Source organism: Papio anubis, chromosome 1 (genome assembly GCF_008728515.1).
Source record: "Papio anubis isolate 15944 chromosome 1, Panubis1.0, whole genome shotgun sequence".
NCBI classification, from domain to species: domain Eukaryota; kingdom Metazoa; phylum Chordata; class Mammalia; order Primates; family Cercopithecidae; genus Papio; species Papio anubis.
Genome location: NC_044976.1, coordinates 115,409,379 through 115,426,538, shown reverse-complemented (window position 1 = coordinate 115,426,538; position 17,160 = coordinate 115,409,379). Strand labels below are relative to the sequence as shown.

The window sequence follows — 17,160 nt, the reverse complement described above, 5'->3', positions numbered from 1 at the left end:
CCGAAACAGGACAAGGTCCCTTGTCCTTAAGAGTTCCCAGTGTGGAAAAGGAGGGGAACAGTGAGAAGAGAGGGCTGAATCAGACAAGCGAGTAGAAAATTGAAATGCAGAATGTTAAAGACTTGATAGAGGTCATCATGGAGTACCATGGGTAGCACCCAGAGGGACACCTAATGAAGACTTGATGAATGGAGGATTCCTAAAGAAGTTGATGTCTAAACTGAGCTTTGAAGAATGGGTTGGAATTCATTAGACAAAGAAGAATGGGCAGGGTGTCCGAAGCAGAATAAGTAGTAGCTTGTATAATCATTAAAGAAGGCTGAAACCCGGTGTGCATGCTTGGGTTTGGATGGGGCAGTGCAAGAAATGAGGTTGACTGGGCTGACAGAGGCAGGGTCATGGGAAACCATATATACATATGAGATTATATATATCACTTTAAGACATATGGAGTTTTATCCTGAAGGCACCTCCTACTCCTCTCCCCCTAGTTCATTCTGATTTTGTCACAGTGGCCTCCTCACTGTTGCTCAAACACGAGTAGGCACATTCCTCTCTCAGCACGCACCAACTCTTCCCTTATCTGAACTATCTTTTCCCCATGGGTCCCTCCTTCACCTTCAAGTATTTGCTCAAATATCACCTTCTCAATGATACTTACCCTGACCACTCCAATTATGTTGTAACACCCTCATCCTGCACTGCACGCTCTTCACTCTGCCTAATTTTTCTCCATGGCATTCTCACATTCTAACATACTATATAGTTCTGCAGTTATTACATTTATTGTTTTTTGTTTGTTTGTTTGTTTGTTTGTTTTTGAGACAGAGTCTCGCTCTGTCACCCAAGCTGGAGTACAGCGGTATGATCTCCGCTCACTGCAGCCTCCGTCTCCCGGGCTCAAGTGATTCTCCTGCTTCAGCATCCCGAGTAGCTGGGATTACAAATGTGCACCACGACGCCCAGCTAATTTTTGTATTTTTAGTAGAGATGGGGTTTCGCCACGTTGGCCAGTGATCTCAAGTGATTCGCCCACCTCAGTCTCCCAAAGTGCTGGGATTACAGGCATGAGTCACCGTGCCCGACATATTTATTGTTTATTGGCTGCTTTCCTCTACTAGAAGGTAAGTTCCATGAGAGCAGGAATTTTTGCTTGTTTTAACAAAACATCTCTGGTGCCTGGCACATAGTCAAAAGTCCTTGCTGTCAAGGAACTTATTATTTTAGTAGGGAGTAAGCTGTGAAGACATTTGGGAAAATCATATTCCAGGTACTCAAAGGACATTAAATGAGTAAACAAAGGCACGGAAGAGCTACCAAAGAGTATGATCAAACTGGAATTGCAGAAAGATCACTAACAGGATTATAGAGAATGAATTGAAAACAGGGAGTGAATTCGGAGATATGATGGAGGTAATAATACAGTAAAAAGAGCCCCCATGTAACAAGTGGGTTCATGCTTTATAAATCACCTCCAAATCCCACATCAATCAAGGGAGGAGGAAAAAGTTAAAAAAGAAGAAGAAGAAAAAGAAGAGGAGGAGGAAGAGGAGGAGGAGGAAGAGGAAGAAGAAGCCACCATTGAGGTGGCTCATGCCTGTAATCCCAGCACTTTGGGAGGCCAAGGCAGGTGGATCACCAGAGGTCAGGAGTTCAAGACCACCCTGACCAACATAGTGAAACCCCATCTCTACTAAAATTACAAAATTAACTAGGCATGGTGGCACATGCCCGTAATCCCAGCTACTTGGGAAGCTGAGGCAGGAGAATCACTAGAACCTGGGAGGCAGAGGTTACAGTGAGCTGAAATTGTGCCATTGCACTCCAGCCTGGGCAACAAGAGCAAAATTCCATTTCAGAAAAAAAAAAAAAAAAAAGAGAGAGTGGCTCAGGAGCTTGGCAGAAGGTAGAAGAAAAATCAAGAATAGCATATGGCAACTGAGGAAGAAGAAAGTTTCAAGAAGAAAGTTGTCAGTGTCAGACCAGGCGCAGTGGCTAATACCTACAATCTGAGCACTTTGGAAGGCCAAGGCTGGAGGATCACTTGAGCCCAGGAGTTCAAGACTAGCCTGGGCAACATGGTGAGACCTCATCTCTACAAAAATAAAAATATTAGCTGGGCATAGTGGCACACACCTATAATCCCAGCTTGGGAAGCTAAGGTGGGAGGATCGCTTGAGTCCAGGAGATTGAGGCTGCAGTGGACTGTGACCACACCACTGCACTGCAGCCTGGGCAACAGAGTGAGACCCTGTCTCAAACAAACAAACAAACAAACAAACAGAAACAAAAAACTGTCACTGTCAAAAGCTATAGTGAATTCAGTTAGTTAAAAACTGAAAAGTATCTAATGGGTTTAGCAAATATGAAGTTACTGGTAACTTTGGCAAAGGCAAGTTCAGAGGAATGGTGAGAGCAAATGCCGGATAGAGCTGTGTTTAGGAGTAAAATGCAAGAAGAAGAAGAGAAGCAAATGTAGACTATTCTTTTCAAGCAGCTTGGCTATAAAGAAGTAGAGATTGGGAGCTAGAGAGGGGCACAGGGTAGAAGGAGAGACTGAAGCATGGACATGAGAGGAAAAAAAGATCCACCAGAAAGAAAATAAAGACAGAAGAGAGAGAGGAGGCAGGCAGGGCTGAACTTCAGAGCACAGGTCTTAGGAGAAAGGAGTCTCCTTCCTTTGAAGGAAAGAAGGAAGGATGGCAACACAGACAGATGGAATGGTGAAAGATAAGTCTGACAAAGCTCTCTAGTCCCTTTCCATATATCCACTCAATGTCTAGTGGTATTGATCAAGCAAAGTGCCCAAACCAGGCTTGCCTGATTTCCTGATGAGTCATTCTCCCTTCCTGTCTTTCTTGCCTTCAGTATCATCCCTGTCTTGGGCAACAGGGGTGGGCTGAAACTCTTTAGACACTTTTTCTTTTTCTTTTTCTTTTTTTGAGATGGAGTCTTGCTCTGTCGCCTGGGCTGGAGTGCAGTGGCGCGATCTCGGCTCACTGCAAGCTCTGCCTCCCGGGTTCATGCCATTCTCCTGCCTCAGCCTCACGAGTAGCTGGGACTACAGGGGCCCGCCACCACGCCCAGCTAATTTTTTGTATTTTTAGTAGAGATGGGGTTTCGCCGTGTTAGCCAGGATGGTCTGAATCTCCTGACCTCGTGATCCGCCCACCTCAGCCTCCCAAAGTGCTGGGATTACAGGCATGAGCCACTGCGCCCGGCCATCTTTAGACACTTTCATGAACCCTGGTCACTTTCATCAGTCCTGTTCCTCTAATCCCATGACTTTTGCACTTCCCTAACTATTTGCTGCCTGGGGTCCCCAGACAGATGAAGCAATGTGTGAGCATGGAAGAAGACACCGAATTAATTCTGAGAAAGGAGCATCCTTAACAAATCCTCTCTCATCCTATGATGTCACCCCGTATCACTTATGGTCTTCACTATCCACGAAACTCTTGGTTGAAGGTGGTCCTGTTTGTCCTCCCATTACTTGAGATCACCATTCTCTCCTTCATCAATAACAGGTCTTTATTAAATGACTACTGTCTAGGTTGCCAAGATTTTCCATCTTAACAGAGAGAGTATACGTGTATGTATGTGATATATATAGTGTGTAAATATATACACATGCATATATATATACACATAATAAATAAAAACAATACCACAAGGTAGCACAAACTGCAAAGTGAATAATATAGGCAAAACAGCTATTAAGCTTGAATCTGGGGCCTTGAAATAAGAGAAAGCTTCAAGGGTGTAGTGTGAAGTAGGCCTTTCATAGAAGGAAGGGTAGGTTTAAATAATAAAAGAAGGAGAATGTTGCCGACAACTTGGCAAAGACCAAGAAATGTGCTTGACAATGTTTAGGGAATAACTAAAAAGCAGTTTTAGGAATCTATTGAGGAATCCAGGTATTATCCTACAAAAATGGGGAGCTACTGAAGGTTTTAGAATGAAGACTGACTTGTATCATGTTTGTATATGTTTTTACAATCAATTTGGAAGAACTGTGTAGATCAATTAAAAAATAAAGGGCAGGGGTAATTCAGACACTACTGTGATACTTAAAGTGAGGGTGATAAAGAGCTATAGCATCTTAAAAAGTGTATGCAGTGAGGTGTTGGCAGTGGGGATGGAAAGAAATTGGTGTCTGCCTAGATATGGAACAAGAGCAAGGAGGCCAGCAGCACTATAAGGTTTCATGCAGGAGGAAAAGGAGAATGATGATACTCTGGAGAGAATCAAATAGGAAAATTCAGAGAGTGCAGTTCAGCGAGCAAAGAAGTTCAGTGAAGTTTATGCTATGTGAGACTTGGTGATAGGAACACATTTGAGTGCAGATTTAGAAATCTATGACAAGAGCTCAGGGGAGACATCAGTACTGGAAGCGCTGGTCTGGGAATCATTCACATAAGAGGAAATGTAGACGCAAAGGTAGGAGATAAAGTGGAGGAAGGGGAACTAGTGAGGATGGAGGGTGTGAGAAGCAGCCCAAGAGATAGAAGACTAGGAGAGTAGAGTATTTCAGAAGTCAAGGAGGAGACAAGTTTTAAGGAAGAGGAAGTACAAAAAATGGTAAATACTAAAGAGATTGCCTATTGAGAAAAGGCCAGCAATATGGTCACTCATGATCTACAAGAAAGTCTCCATAGGAAAGAGGGGAGGAATAAACGGGTGGTGATGGTTATAAAAAGATGAAGAAAGCAGACAGTGAGACCACTCTTTTGAGAAATATAGCGGTGAGAACCACCACCGTTAATACGTTGAAGAGGAGCTAGATCAAAAGATGATTTTCTTCCCCTTTCAGGACTTCATCAGACCTCTTGGCAGAAAAATGGACTGAATAAAACATAGGAAGAATAAGGTTTTGAGGAAGCAGGAGAGGTTGGGATAAAAAGCAAAGATCTTGAGGAACTAATCTTGGCACTAAAGAATGGCAGTCAGGAGAGGTACGAGAGGAGGTGTGAGGAATCATGGATTTTTTAAGTAGAAAGGCGAGGCAGTTCTTCAGACAGCCTTGTTTTTCTCATCAATGGAAGGGAATTAGCTGCAGCATGTGTGAGGGATTTGATGCTTAAGAAACTGAGAAAGGAAAGGTGGAGGTGGCCAGGCGTGGCGGCTCACGCCTGTAATCCCAGCATTTTGGGAGGCTGAGGCGGGTGGATCACCTGAGGTCAGGAGTTCAAGAGGAGCCTGCCCAACATGGTGAAATCCAGTCTCAACTAAAAATTCAACAAATTACCCGGGTGTACACACCTGTAATTCCAGCTACCCAGGAAGGTGAGGGAGGAGAATCGCTTGAACCCTGGAGGTGGAGGTTGCAGTGTGCCAAGAGCCTCCCATTGCATTCCAGCCTAGGCAACAAGAACGAAACTCAATCTCAAAAAACAAAACAACAACAACAAAAAACAAAAGGAAAGGTGAGGTAACCCGGATATAATCTTAGATATGGCATCATAAGGTTGTGTTCAAGTTCCAGATATGTTAACTTGGGCTGGCCATCCAAGAGCTGGCAAGACCTCTTTAAGGCCATTTCCTTACAATATTGTTAAAGGTTAAATGAGATACGGCTAAATGAGATACTGCACGTGTAAATTATAAAGCACTTCTCAAACAAGAGAAGCTTGAAACTACCACCACAAGAAATGTGATACAGCATGAACAAGAGATGAAGTAAAGCACAGTCAAGCAGCAGGGAGGGTAAAGGTGAAGTTCAAAGCAAGAATATATAGCAAACCCAAGTCCACACAGTTTTTGTGACTTCCTCCAGCCTACTGGAGACGCGAATGCAGATTTTGAGAGCAGATGCAAGAAGCACAAGAGGCTGAAAAAAATCTAGGTAAGGACTATTTAAAAATCTTTGGGGATATGCTTAACATTTGGAACTTACTTGCACATTTTATATAAAGGTGGCATTTGACTCATTGGCGTGTTTTATTTTGGAAATGGCTAAACATTTCAGTTTTATATTTTACAGCTTTTTTTCATATTTTTTCATATTTCATATTTTTCTTTTTCAGATTCCATATTTTTAAAAGCTTAGGCTCCAGACGCTACACCTATAGCATGAAACGGATAATGAAGGCATCAGTGAAACAGCCGCCCACTGGGTCCAAATTAAGTAGGGAAGGTCATGAACAAAGAAAGCAGTGAGGGCCCAGTAGACAGGCTGACGCGACTGGAGATAAGAACAGGTGGAGGGGAAGGGAGCAGCTGTTTCCATTTTTGGAATTTTGGAGAATCAGGAGACGCCCGGTAAGGCCAGAGAAGGAGGCCGTGTAATTATAAAGTTAAAGGGGTCGGACGTGTTCATCTTCCAAATTAGTTTTGAGCCCACAAAGGGCTTGTCCCTCACTGCCACCGTCCATTGTCCCATTGTGACCAGGCAGGAGCCCTCCGTGATTGACTGATAAAAACAGCGGGTCCAACTAGCTCAGCTCGTTTCTGTTACACAGAAATGTGGAATCCTGGGTGACATTCAACTCCTTAGGTCATCTGCATTCTCCCCGGACGGAGAAACAAAACCTTCCCGAGCCCAACAAGGAGGATGGCGTTGGCCAGGCCGGTCGAAGTAAGCCCTCCATTCCAGACCTCGGCTCCACGGTCTCCCAAACCGGTTCCCGGAACGCGAGCCTGAGATGCCCTCACCCCCGGAAAATACCGAAAGCCAGGGAGCCGCGGAAGTGCTTGTACCCAGCACGCTAGGCGTGATGGACCTGTGAGTTACAATAAGCGCCGGAAGACAGAAGGGGAGCCTCGCAGCCTTACACCGGCGTGGAGCAGGAACGTCTGGCGCCCCCGAGCGGCCAAGGCCTCAGGAGCCAGAAAAACGTCTCCCACTCCCAGCACGGGGCCAACTGACAGTGCCATCCACCAATGGGAGAGCCCAGTCTGCGTTCGTGGGACCAGTCCGAGGGCACAAAGAGGGCCGTCCCGGCAGCAAATCAGCGTGGCTTTTAAAGAGGCCCTGAGGCCTCTCTGGTCACCACAGAGATAGAGGGACAGTCCCTGTGAAACGGTGACGCCGACTACACTATGCCGCTTGTTCCCAGCCTTCGCCTTTTCCTCCCGCCGCACTCCAAGCCCTTCGGCCGCCCCGCCCACGACCTTGTCAGGTCCCGCCCCCCGCGTGAGTGGACTGGCGAAGATGTGGAATTACCAAAACTTATTGGATGCTTAGTGGCGTCACTCTGGAGGGCGGCGGGGCCCGGAGCGGCGAGGGCCGCCCCTCTCGGACGGTGATTGGACTCGCCGGAGTAGACCGGGTTGTGATTGGTGTGAGGAGGGGCGAGAGCCCGCGGGCGTCCTGGGTCGAGGCGAGGGGGAGGCGGTGGCCACCGAGAAGCCGGCAGGGGCTTGCAAGTCCCTCGTCCGGCGCGCGCCCTTCGCAGAGGGAAGGAGCAGGAGGGCCCCTACCTCATCGTGCGCGGGCTGGGTCGGCGCTTGTCGCGTGTGGGGCGCAGTGGGGCGGGCGGCGGGAGGGGGGGTGGCCGTGGAGGGAGCGAGAGATGCAGGGGTGACTTTGTTGGCAGCAGGACTAGCTGTAGAGCTAGACCTGGAAGCGCATCCGGGGAGGACTTACGGGGCAGAGGAGGGCGTGGGCGTGTCTGGTATGGGATGCAGTGGAAAGGAGGGGGCCCTCCTGGTTAGGTCTGTGGGTGGTTCTTTTGAGGAAGCCTGGTCTTCCCGTCTGCCCTTTTATTTGTCAGCGAGGGAGTCCCCATGGTCTCTGTTCAAGTTCTGGAAACTTTCTCTTTGGGTGGGCTTAATCATCTCCTACTACATCGTAGAACTGCCCAGGGCCCTTTCTGATACTGGTCACAAACGTGGGGAGTATGTCAGAAAACAGAAAGCCGCTGCTGGGCATTGTAAGCAAACTCCCTAATGGGACTGCACTTGGAAACTCAGGCAAGACTCACTGCCCCTTGTGCTTGGGGCTTTTCAAAGCCCCCAGGCTCTTGCCTTGTTTGCATACAGTTTGCACCACGTGTCTGGAGCAGCTGGAGCCCTTCTCAGTAGTGGACATCCGAGGGGGAGACTCTGACACAGGCTCTGAGGGGTCAATATTCCAGGAACTCAAGCCACGAAGTCTGCAGTCGCAGATCGGCATCCTCTGTCCGGTATGTGATGCTCAGGTGGACCTGCCCATGGGTGGAGTGAAGGCTTTAACCATAGACCACCTGGCCGTGAATGATGTGATGCTGGAGAGCCTGCGTGGGGAAGGCCAGGGCCTGGTGTGTGACCTGTGCAACGACAGGGAAGTAGAGAAGAGGTGTCAGACCTGCAAAGCCAACCTCTGCCACTTCTGCTGCCAGGCTCATAGGTAAAGATGGGACATTGCACCCGGTGTAGCTTAAGAGCAGATTACAAAGGTGTCAAGACAGAAATCCCTTGGTGAGCAGATGAAAAGGAAAGCCTTCTCAAATACTGTGGAAGGTCAAAGAGCAATATAACGATGCAGTAGCAAATACTCTAGTACAACAGTTAACCCGGTCAGCCTAATATAGTACCTGTAGCAATAGCAATGGAGGTTTTCATAATCCCTTTCAATTTACAAAGTGCAGCTACAGTTTCCTTCAATCATCAATCATTCATGTAGTGAATAATTGTACTGGGTGCTGGAGAAATAGGAGAATGAATATAATAGCATAGATCCTGCTCTTTATCTCCTTTGATCTTGCAACTCTTGCAGAAAAGCAGGCCCTGTTTTCACCCCCATTTATTAACTGGGGAAACAAGGTCAGCAATATTTGATTTGCCAAGGTCCTACAGTTGGTGAGTGGGTAACAGAACTGAGTATTAAATCCAGATCATTCTGACTACATTCCACTAACCCATGCTACACTCCTAGAATAGGTGGTGATTGGCTGGACCTCAGCTTTTGCTTTGTACCTTAGAGTTACTCTGGAGCTTGGTGAGGTGGGCAGGTATTAATTGGGGTGTTAATTGGGGTGCAGACTACGTCTTTTATGGCATTTGGTGAATAGTTTGTCAGATGGATCATTTTGTCCCTTCTTACTCTACCTTACCCCATCCTAGGACACCAGAATATAAAATGACCACAGTTTTAGGATTAGCCTAAAATAGATTTTGGGTTCTAACTTCCATTTGTTTTCTGGCTACACTAACAGAACAAGTTTGTAGACTTCACTCTATTTTTAACTTGTAATTATGTGATAGTCCCTGCAACTGTCTTGCAGCCAGCCAAACCAGCTGACCCTATTTTCTCTGCAGCCACTCTTCTGGTGCCAGAATAGACATATAAGCTTGAAATTGATATAATGCTAATGGAGGAACTCTGAACAGTCACCATGTTTTCCTAGGGATTTCCCTACATCTCTAGAGGGCTACTACAGGAAAGAAATTAGAGAACTTTGATTCTACTAACGATCGGTTTCACACTTTTTTTTTTTTTTTTTGAGATGGAGTCTCACTCTAGTCGCCCGGGCTGGAGTGCAATGATGCAATCTCCGCTCACTGCAACCTCCATCCCCTAGGTTCAAGCGATTCTCCTGCCTCAGCCTCCCCAGTAGCTGGGATTACAGGCACACACCACCATACCTGGCTAATTTTTTGCATTTTTAGTAGAGACGGGGTTTCACCATGTTGACCAGGCTGGTCTCAAACTCCTGACCTCAGTTGATCTGCCCACCTCAGCCTTCCAAAGTGCTGGGATTACAGGCGTGAGCCACCGCGCCCGGCCGGTTTCACGCTTTCTAATAATGTTGACGATGTCTCTTGAAAAAAATTCTAGCCTGTTGATTTGGGTAGTATAGGTACTGGTCAACAGAAATGCTTCACCAAAATCTTAGATGCAAGCTGGATGAGACTTGGTGTCAGGATCAGCTATCTGCTTTTTAATTGCTTGGACTTTATTACTGTGTTATCTGGCATGGTTTCTGTTTCTTGGTGCTAGTTTTCTGCCATGCCCTCGCTGCTAACTTACCTTAGGAAGCCGACTGTGGCTCATGTCTAAACTCTTTGGGGAAAGTCCTAGCATGCAGTCATAGTCTTGCAACCTTCTACATAGACATGTAGCAAGCCAGAGCCCTAGTCTGTTCACATGTTATTCTATACAGCAGCTCTTGCAGGTAGGGATTGTCTCCACTGTACAGACAAGAAACTGGAATCAGAAAGGATCATGCAATTAGAGATTAGAGCAAGGAATTGAAATCAAGTTTGTTTAACTTCAGAGCCTGTGCCCCTGAAACGCCTCTGCCCAACTATTCCCAACTAGAGTTATTCCCTTATTTCCTGTTATTGACTCTCTTTGCCCCTAGGCGGCAGAAGAAAACGACTTACCACACCATGGTGGACCTAAAAGACTTGAAAGGCTACAGCCGGATTGGGAAGCCCATCCTGTGTCCTGTTCATCCTGCAGAGGAACTGAGGCTGTTCTGTGAGTTCTGTGACCGGCCCGTGTGCCGGGATTGTGTGGTGGGGGAGCATCGGGAACACCCCTGTGACTTCACCAGCAATGTCATCCACAAGCATGGGGACTCTGTGCGGGAGCTCCTCAAAGGTACTCAGCCCCACGTGGAGGCCCTGGAGGAAGCCCTGGCTCAGATCAACATAATGAACAGTGCCCTGCAGAAGCGAGTGGAGGCAGTGGCAGCTGATGTCCAGACATTCTCGGAGGGCTACATTAAGGCCATTGAGGAGCATCGGGACAAGCTGCTGAAGCAGCTGGAAGACATACGAATCCAGAAAGAAAATTCCCTGCAGCTGCAGAAGGCCCAGCTGGAACAGTTACTGGCAGACATGCGGACTGGAGTGGAGTTCACCGAGCACTTGCTGACCAGCGGCTCAGACTTGGAGATCCTCATCACCAAGGGGGTGGTAGTAGAACGGCTCAGGAAGCTGAACAAAGTTCAATATAGTGCCCGTCCTGGAGTAAATGATAAGATATGCTTCTGTCCTCAGGAGAAAGCAGGCCAGTGCCATGGCTATGAAATTTATGGTACCATTAATACCAAAGAGGTTGATCCAGCCAAATGTGTCCTACAAGGAGAAGGTAGGAAAGCATTTCCCATTGACATTGAGAAGGCAGTCTACAGGGAGATGGTGTGTAAAGATTGGTGGCTTGTTTTGCTAGGAAGCACGCCCCACTGACCAGGTTACCAAAGGTGGGGACATAAACTGATCCGAAAGACAGTGACCCTCACCTTTGCCCTTTCTGGTTTGTTCTGGTTAGGGTACAGTTAATACAGGAGTGAGGCTTGACCCTTTTCCTGTTCAGAGAAGTAGTAACAGCTGAGAAGCACATAGATTATGTTTTGTTTCTATCAGATGGCAGAACAGAGACAGTGCCCATTGCAGGTAACAGCAGTGACTAGGGCCCGGTGAAATTCTGCCTGCTCAGAGAGGAGCATGGCAGACCCTGGTTTCCTAGATCAAGTTCTGAAGGGGGTTTCAGAGGAGTAAGGAAGACGAGATTACGGTTTCCTTTCCTTTAGGCCCTTTTTGGTTCACATCCACCTTACTGGCATTTAAAAGGATATGGTAGGTGTTTCATTTAATTGGGGGAAAAATGGTTTCTTTTGACGAACGTTCCCTTTCTAATGGAAGCATGTTATTAAAACATATTTCACAGGTCAGTCCTGATAGGAAGATTGCATCTTAAGGGTCATCAGACTCTGACACAGGCATTCTTAACTGTTTGAAAGCCATAGATCTCTTTGAGAATGTTCTCTCCTACAGAAACACCCAGTAACTTGTGCATACAATTCCAGATTTTTAGACTCTTCATAAGCCTTTCCATAGACCTCGTAGTAGTTCATGAACCCCAGGTTAAGAAACCCTGTTTCATCTGAATGCTGGAGTACGGGCTGTAGCTACTGGATAGCCCTCCAATACCTTGGCATGAGCTACCAAGTTGCAGAGGATCTCACAACATGGAGGGTCGTGAGGCTGGTCACCTGTACTCCCTGCCTAGCCCAGCGGGATCTGGAGTTTAGGGAGGGTGGTTTTGGGGTTACTAGCCTCTCTCACAAGGTCTAGAAGTTTTCTTCTCTAAATACCTAGGTCGGTCCTGAGTATTTTTAAAGCCTCCTAGGACTGAAGGTAAGGTCCAGGATCCTGTGTGATCCAAAGCAGCTGATAGCTGAGAGAACCAGGCTAACCAGGAAGGACTCCCAAGAGGTGTACTCTAGGAGGCAGAAGGGGAAGAGAAAAGAAAGGGAGCCAGGGTGGTTACAGTAAGCAGGAAAGTACAACCCTTTGTTCTGAAGAGAAAAAGCAAGATGGAGATGTAGTCACTGCAGTTTACGTTTGAGGTAAGGACCGAGTGTTTATCTTTTTCAGACCTCCACAGAGCCCGGGAGAAACAGACAGCCTCTTTCACCCTGCTTTGTAAGGATGCCGCAGGAGAAATCATGGGCAGGGGAGGAGACAACATTCAAGTTGCCGTTCTCCCTAAGGATAAGAAAGACAGGTTTGTATGCCACAAGTAGGTGTCATGGATAGCAGGCAGTGAGAAAACTGGAAACATGAGGTCCTTTAAGATATTGGAACTGGGCACGGTGGCTCACACCTGTAATCCCAGCACTTTGGGAAGTGGAGGCAGGAGGATCGCTTAAGCCCAAGAGTTTAAAACCAGCCTGGGCAACATAGGGAGACCCCGTCTCCACAAAAAAAAAAAAAAAAAAAAAAAAAAAATTATAGGCATATCCCTATAATCCTAGCTATTCAGGAGGCTGAGATGGGAGGATCCCTTGAGCCCAGGAGGTTGAGGTTGCAGTGAGCTGTGATTGCGCCACTGCACTCCAACCTGGTAACAGAGCAAGACCCCAGGTCAAAAAAAATATATTGGAGTGCAACTAAGTAATTACATCTTACCTCTCCATAATACTATGAAACGTTATATGACCAAATGTGTTTTCTTGTGTGGATTTTGTATTCAATTCTCTCTCAAAGCTGTGGTGTGCCCCTCAGATTCTTTTCATCTCCAGCTTTAGAATAAGTTGAAAAATCTTCTGTGTTAGACTGAATGGTACCCTTTTCAAAAATCAGTCTCCCTTTGGTACTAAATTATGCCTGGAACATGTTTATATTTCTCTGGAATTGGAGAATGGAGGAGGCACAACAGAGCAAGAGGGTTCAACAGAAGCCTGTTGAAAAGGACGCAATAATATATTCAAGGAATTTGTCTGAATATCAGACTAAATTGGAATTTATGCAGTTTACCTTCTGTTGTAAAATTAATTTTTGAGGCAAATGGAAGAAGCATCCTGTTTGGGTATATTTAACATTAATACTGAATGGAATGGTGTAGTTTACATTCTGAAATAGTAGCAACTAAAGCCAGCTTGTGGGAGTGAGTGGTGTTTTGACTCTTATCTCCATTCAGCCCAGTCAGACCAATGGTGCAGGATAACAAGGATGGGACATACTACATTTCCTACACCCCCAAGGAGCCTGGTGTCTATACTGTGTGGGTCTGTGTCAAAGAACAGCATGTGCAGGTAAGACTGGTGCACGTGCTTCCCTGAGCTCCCTGGCTTCTACTGTCTTAGGATCTGGAGATGTTTCGCATAGAATCAGCTATACAGAGAGATTGAATAGAATCCCCATGTCGTCTTCTTCACTTTAGAAACAGCCCAGATTTTGCTACTCTTATTCTTCCTGGAGAATATGCTGTTGACCATAAGGATGCTGTTGACCTCTATCCCTGTGTCACTTCCTGGCAGTTATGCGTATAGTTTATCATTCTCCCAGTCAGTTTCTTAGGATTCTTAATATGGAGAAGATGTCTTGATCACAGGGGGTGATCTGCCAGCAGACAACCATGCATATTCAAAAATTATAATCTAGCTCAGAATTCTCCAGTTTTGTCCAGACTGTATCTGGCCATGAACACAGTTGAGAGAGTTACGCCCCCTCCTCACAACTGACTAGTCATCTCTCTGCCTAACCATCTGCTTACGTAATTTTCTACTCTGTTTTACATATAAGTTTTTCTGTTACTATGGTTACTATAAACAAACAAAAATACCAAACAAGTTATGTTACCATGGTTTCTACAAACAAACAAATATAACACAAACAAGTAGAGCACTTTCTGCTTTAGAGATTATGAGTTTTTAAAAATTGGGTGATACTAACCGGTGCAGCAGAATCTTTCTGCTGACCTTGGAGTACTCAGAGGTTTCCCTCCACAGAAATCAGCACTGACAGGGACAGTAAAATACCATACAGCATCATGATATGTTAGGCTTATGATTTGTGCACTTAGGAACACTCATATTTAAAAGCCATTTATTTACTTAATTATGGTATGTCAGGAACAGGTTAGGTGTTTTTACATATGTTATATCAATTTTCCTCAAAACCACTCAGGCACAGGGATCAGTGTCCAATTAGACCACGAGACCAAACATGCATTAAAATACACAGCAAATATAGCAAAATGGGAATTTGAACTCATTTCTTTGAATGCCAAGTTGTTTTTTAACTGATTTGTAAACTCTTTAAGATGGGAAATTTAACATCTGAAAGACTTCTAAGGTGCTAGGCTCTCTGCTTTGCGTTTTCTCTAACAGTGTAGTTCTCACATAAGGATAGGCACATTGCAACTTATTAAATATTTAAATTGGGCATGATGATGTGCACCTGTAGTCCCAGCTACTTGGGAGGATTGCCTGAGCCCAGGAGCTCAAAGCTGCAGTGAGCTATGGTTGTGCCAGTGCACTCCAGCCTGGTGACAGAGTGAGATCCCATCTTTAAAAAATAAATAAATATTTTTTGTTTAATATGGGATATAAATTAGAGAATGAAAGTTATCCTTAAAGGAAAAGGCATATGGGAGAGTTACTAATTTGAGGATTATTAGCTGTACACATTTTAACCTTTCTCCCTTCCATATGTCTTCACTGTCACAGAATAAGTGGGTGAGTAAACAGGTAAGTCATGTCCAGGATGGAAGGAAAGAGGCTAGCTTGGTATGTGAAAAGAGGTACATGGCTGAGAAATTGGAGAAGGGACCACAGGATGTCCTATCTTTGTGGTTGTGACATTCTACTTATTATACCTGAGGTTCCTTAAGAATTGAGATTGAGAATCCCAGAGAAAAGTCAGTCTGAGATTACTAATGTATTGAATGACCTAGATCCTTATACTTCATACAAGGATAGAGTGAGGCAGAATCCATTAAGAAAAGCTTAAGCTTCTTGTGGCATGGGCTTCTGCTTTTGCTGCCATCTTGCCAGAACAATCCCCAGCTAATACAGATGTCACTGAAAATGCAGCTGACTCTGTGTGACTCCTGTCAGTGCCCAGCAGGTTCGGCTACACGGAATAAATCAGTACTTGAGTCTAGTATTCAGCATCTGCGGTGAAAAGCATGGTAGGAGGGCTGCACAGACCACGTAATGCTTCCACTGCCTCTGTATCTGCCCCCTCTCAGCTGAGCAGGGTTCTTGCCCTCTAATCTATTTCTTTCCTGGTGTCCTTGTCCCTCCAAGGGCAGGCCCTGTGCCTCAGACTCTGTTTAGCATATAGCGATGCTCAACACATCCTGTTAACTTGTAAGATGCTGTTCTTTGCTTTTGGTCTGAACACTGAAGGGCTCGCCATTCACTGTGACCGTGAGGAGAAAGCACCGCCCACACCCAGGTGTGTTTCACTGCTGCACCTTCTGCTCCAGTGGAGGCCAGAAAACGGCTCGCTGCGCCTGTGGAGGCACCATGCCAGGTAAGGAGAAAGCACTACCTGGGCCTTTCTGCCAGCAGCGGGAATCAAGCGACGGGCCCTTCCCCACCACACAGCCACGAGACATTTGGATTTAGGCTCTGTTTCTAGGAAGCACAGTTTGTGATTGTAGAGACACCACTATTCTGAAAGTTTCACTTAAAGCTTCCTTGTTCTGAATTGAAATAGCAGGCTTAAAAGCTCTGAGTTCTGTTAGTTTTGGTACAGCTCCTGTGAGCCCTGTGCTTCTATGTCGGATTCTCAGTTTGTCCCTTTCCAGCAGCCTGAGCAGTGTGAAAACTGTGGACCCATCTTATTCCTTTTAGTATCTTAAATAAATTCCAAATGAGGCATGGCTGGGGGAGTGGATGATTAAACCAGTTGAACAAGGTCTGGGTCTTTCAGGGAGACAGAAAGGATAGGGAGTTTAGGTAAAGGATCTAATTACTTTACAAAAAAAAATTACTGTGTCCTTACTCTAATAATGGGCTGTAAAATGGGCTTTTGCATCCTTCTGTATAAACACTTGAGGATCTACCTCGGTTTTTTTTCTATGTCCACCAACCTATCCTTTTTTATTTCAGTGATTTTACAGTTAAAATCCAAACCAATTTATTTTATAGTTAATGTGCAAACTAGTTCGCCTCCTTCAGGTGGTAAGTTTTATCACTACAGCATTCTTAGAACTCTGGCTAACATGAGTTGATTTGCTGTGATCAATTTTCAGGGTCCTCCTGACTACACAGCAGTCAGACAGCTTGTTCCTCTTGCCAAGACTTTCTTAGATATTTTCACTCCATGAATCTGCATGTTGCCAGGAGGTCGGTCTAATTTCCGCGATAATGGTAACCGCCAGACTCCACTCTAATGGTTGATTTTTGTCCTTTCCTCTTTGTCCCATGTAGGTGGGTACCTAGGCTGTGGCCATGGACACAAAGGCCACCCAGGTCGTCCCCACTGGTCATGCTGTGGGAAGTTTAATGAGAAGTCTGAATGCACGTGGACAGGTGGGCAGAGCGCATCGAGGAGTCTACTTAGGACTGTGGCTCTCTGATGGCTTTGTGCTCAGCCTTTTAAAGCTGCAGTCAGCACCACTTGAGATTTCCAGAGGACCCAGACCTTCGTTCTTTCTAAAGAGACTGATAGAATTAAAAACAAAGTGCCTTATCTTGCACTGGAGTTCAGGTGCTCTTTTGTTACTCACTGACTGTACTTGTGGATGGTTGAGCACAAAAGACCACCTCTACATTTCTCTTAAAGGTAGGTTGGCAAACGTTCTTTTTCTACCACACAAGACTCCTTTTCATTTTGTACAGTATGGAGGTATCTATTCCATTGGAACTGAAGGGTCTAGGTAGTTTAGTTAGTTCCTTTGTGATATGACCCTTTTTTTTTTTTAGACAGAGTCTTACTCTGTCACCCAGGCTGGAGTGCAGTGGCATGATCTTGGCTCACTGCAACTTCCGC

At 45.7% G+C, this 17,160-nt stretch overlaps 1 protein-coding gene across 2 annotated transcripts; it reads left to right on the top strand.

Annotated features, from left to right (window-relative positions):
- Nucleotides 1–7,145: 7,145 nt before the first annotated feature.
- Nucleotides 7,146–16,872, top strand: TRIM45 (tripartite motif containing 45). Of its 2 annotated transcripts, XM_009216414.4 has the most exons (7): nt 7,146–7,244; nt 8,079–8,329; nt 10,287–11,020; nt 12,310–12,439; nt 13,355–13,469; nt 15,570–15,696; nt 16,599–16,867. In XM_009216414.4, the coding sequence occupies exons 1-7, from the start codon at nt 7,179–7,181 to the stop codon at nt 16,745–16,747; spliced, it is 1,572 nt and encodes a 523-aa protein (XP_009214678.1). In that variant the 5' UTR covers nt 7,146–7,178; the 3' UTR covers nt 16,748–16,867. The 2 variants fall into 2 exon arrangements, with proteins under 2 accessions (XP_009214678.1, XP_003892524.1); XM_003892475.4 differs by lacking the exon at nt 7,146–7,244 and having other exon boundaries at nt 7,254–8,329; nt 16,599–16,872.
- The last annotated feature ends 288 nt before the right edge of the window (nt 16,873–17,160 follow it).

Excerpts from the sequence above, each read along its gene's own strand:
- TRIM45 (XM_003892475.4), top strand. The coding sequence starts at position 7,842 with ATGTCAGAAAACAGAAAGCCGCTGCTGGGCATTGTAAGCAAACTCCCT. Across the intron at positions 13,470-15,569 it reads TCAAAGAACAGCATGTGCAG|GGCTCGCCATTCACTGTGAC; the intron begins GTAAGACTGGTG and ends TGAACACTGAAG. Across the intron at positions 15,697-16,598 it reads CTGTGGAGGCACCATGCCAG|GTGGGTACCTAGGCTGTGGC; the intron begins GTAAGGAGAAAG and ends TGTCCCATGTAG.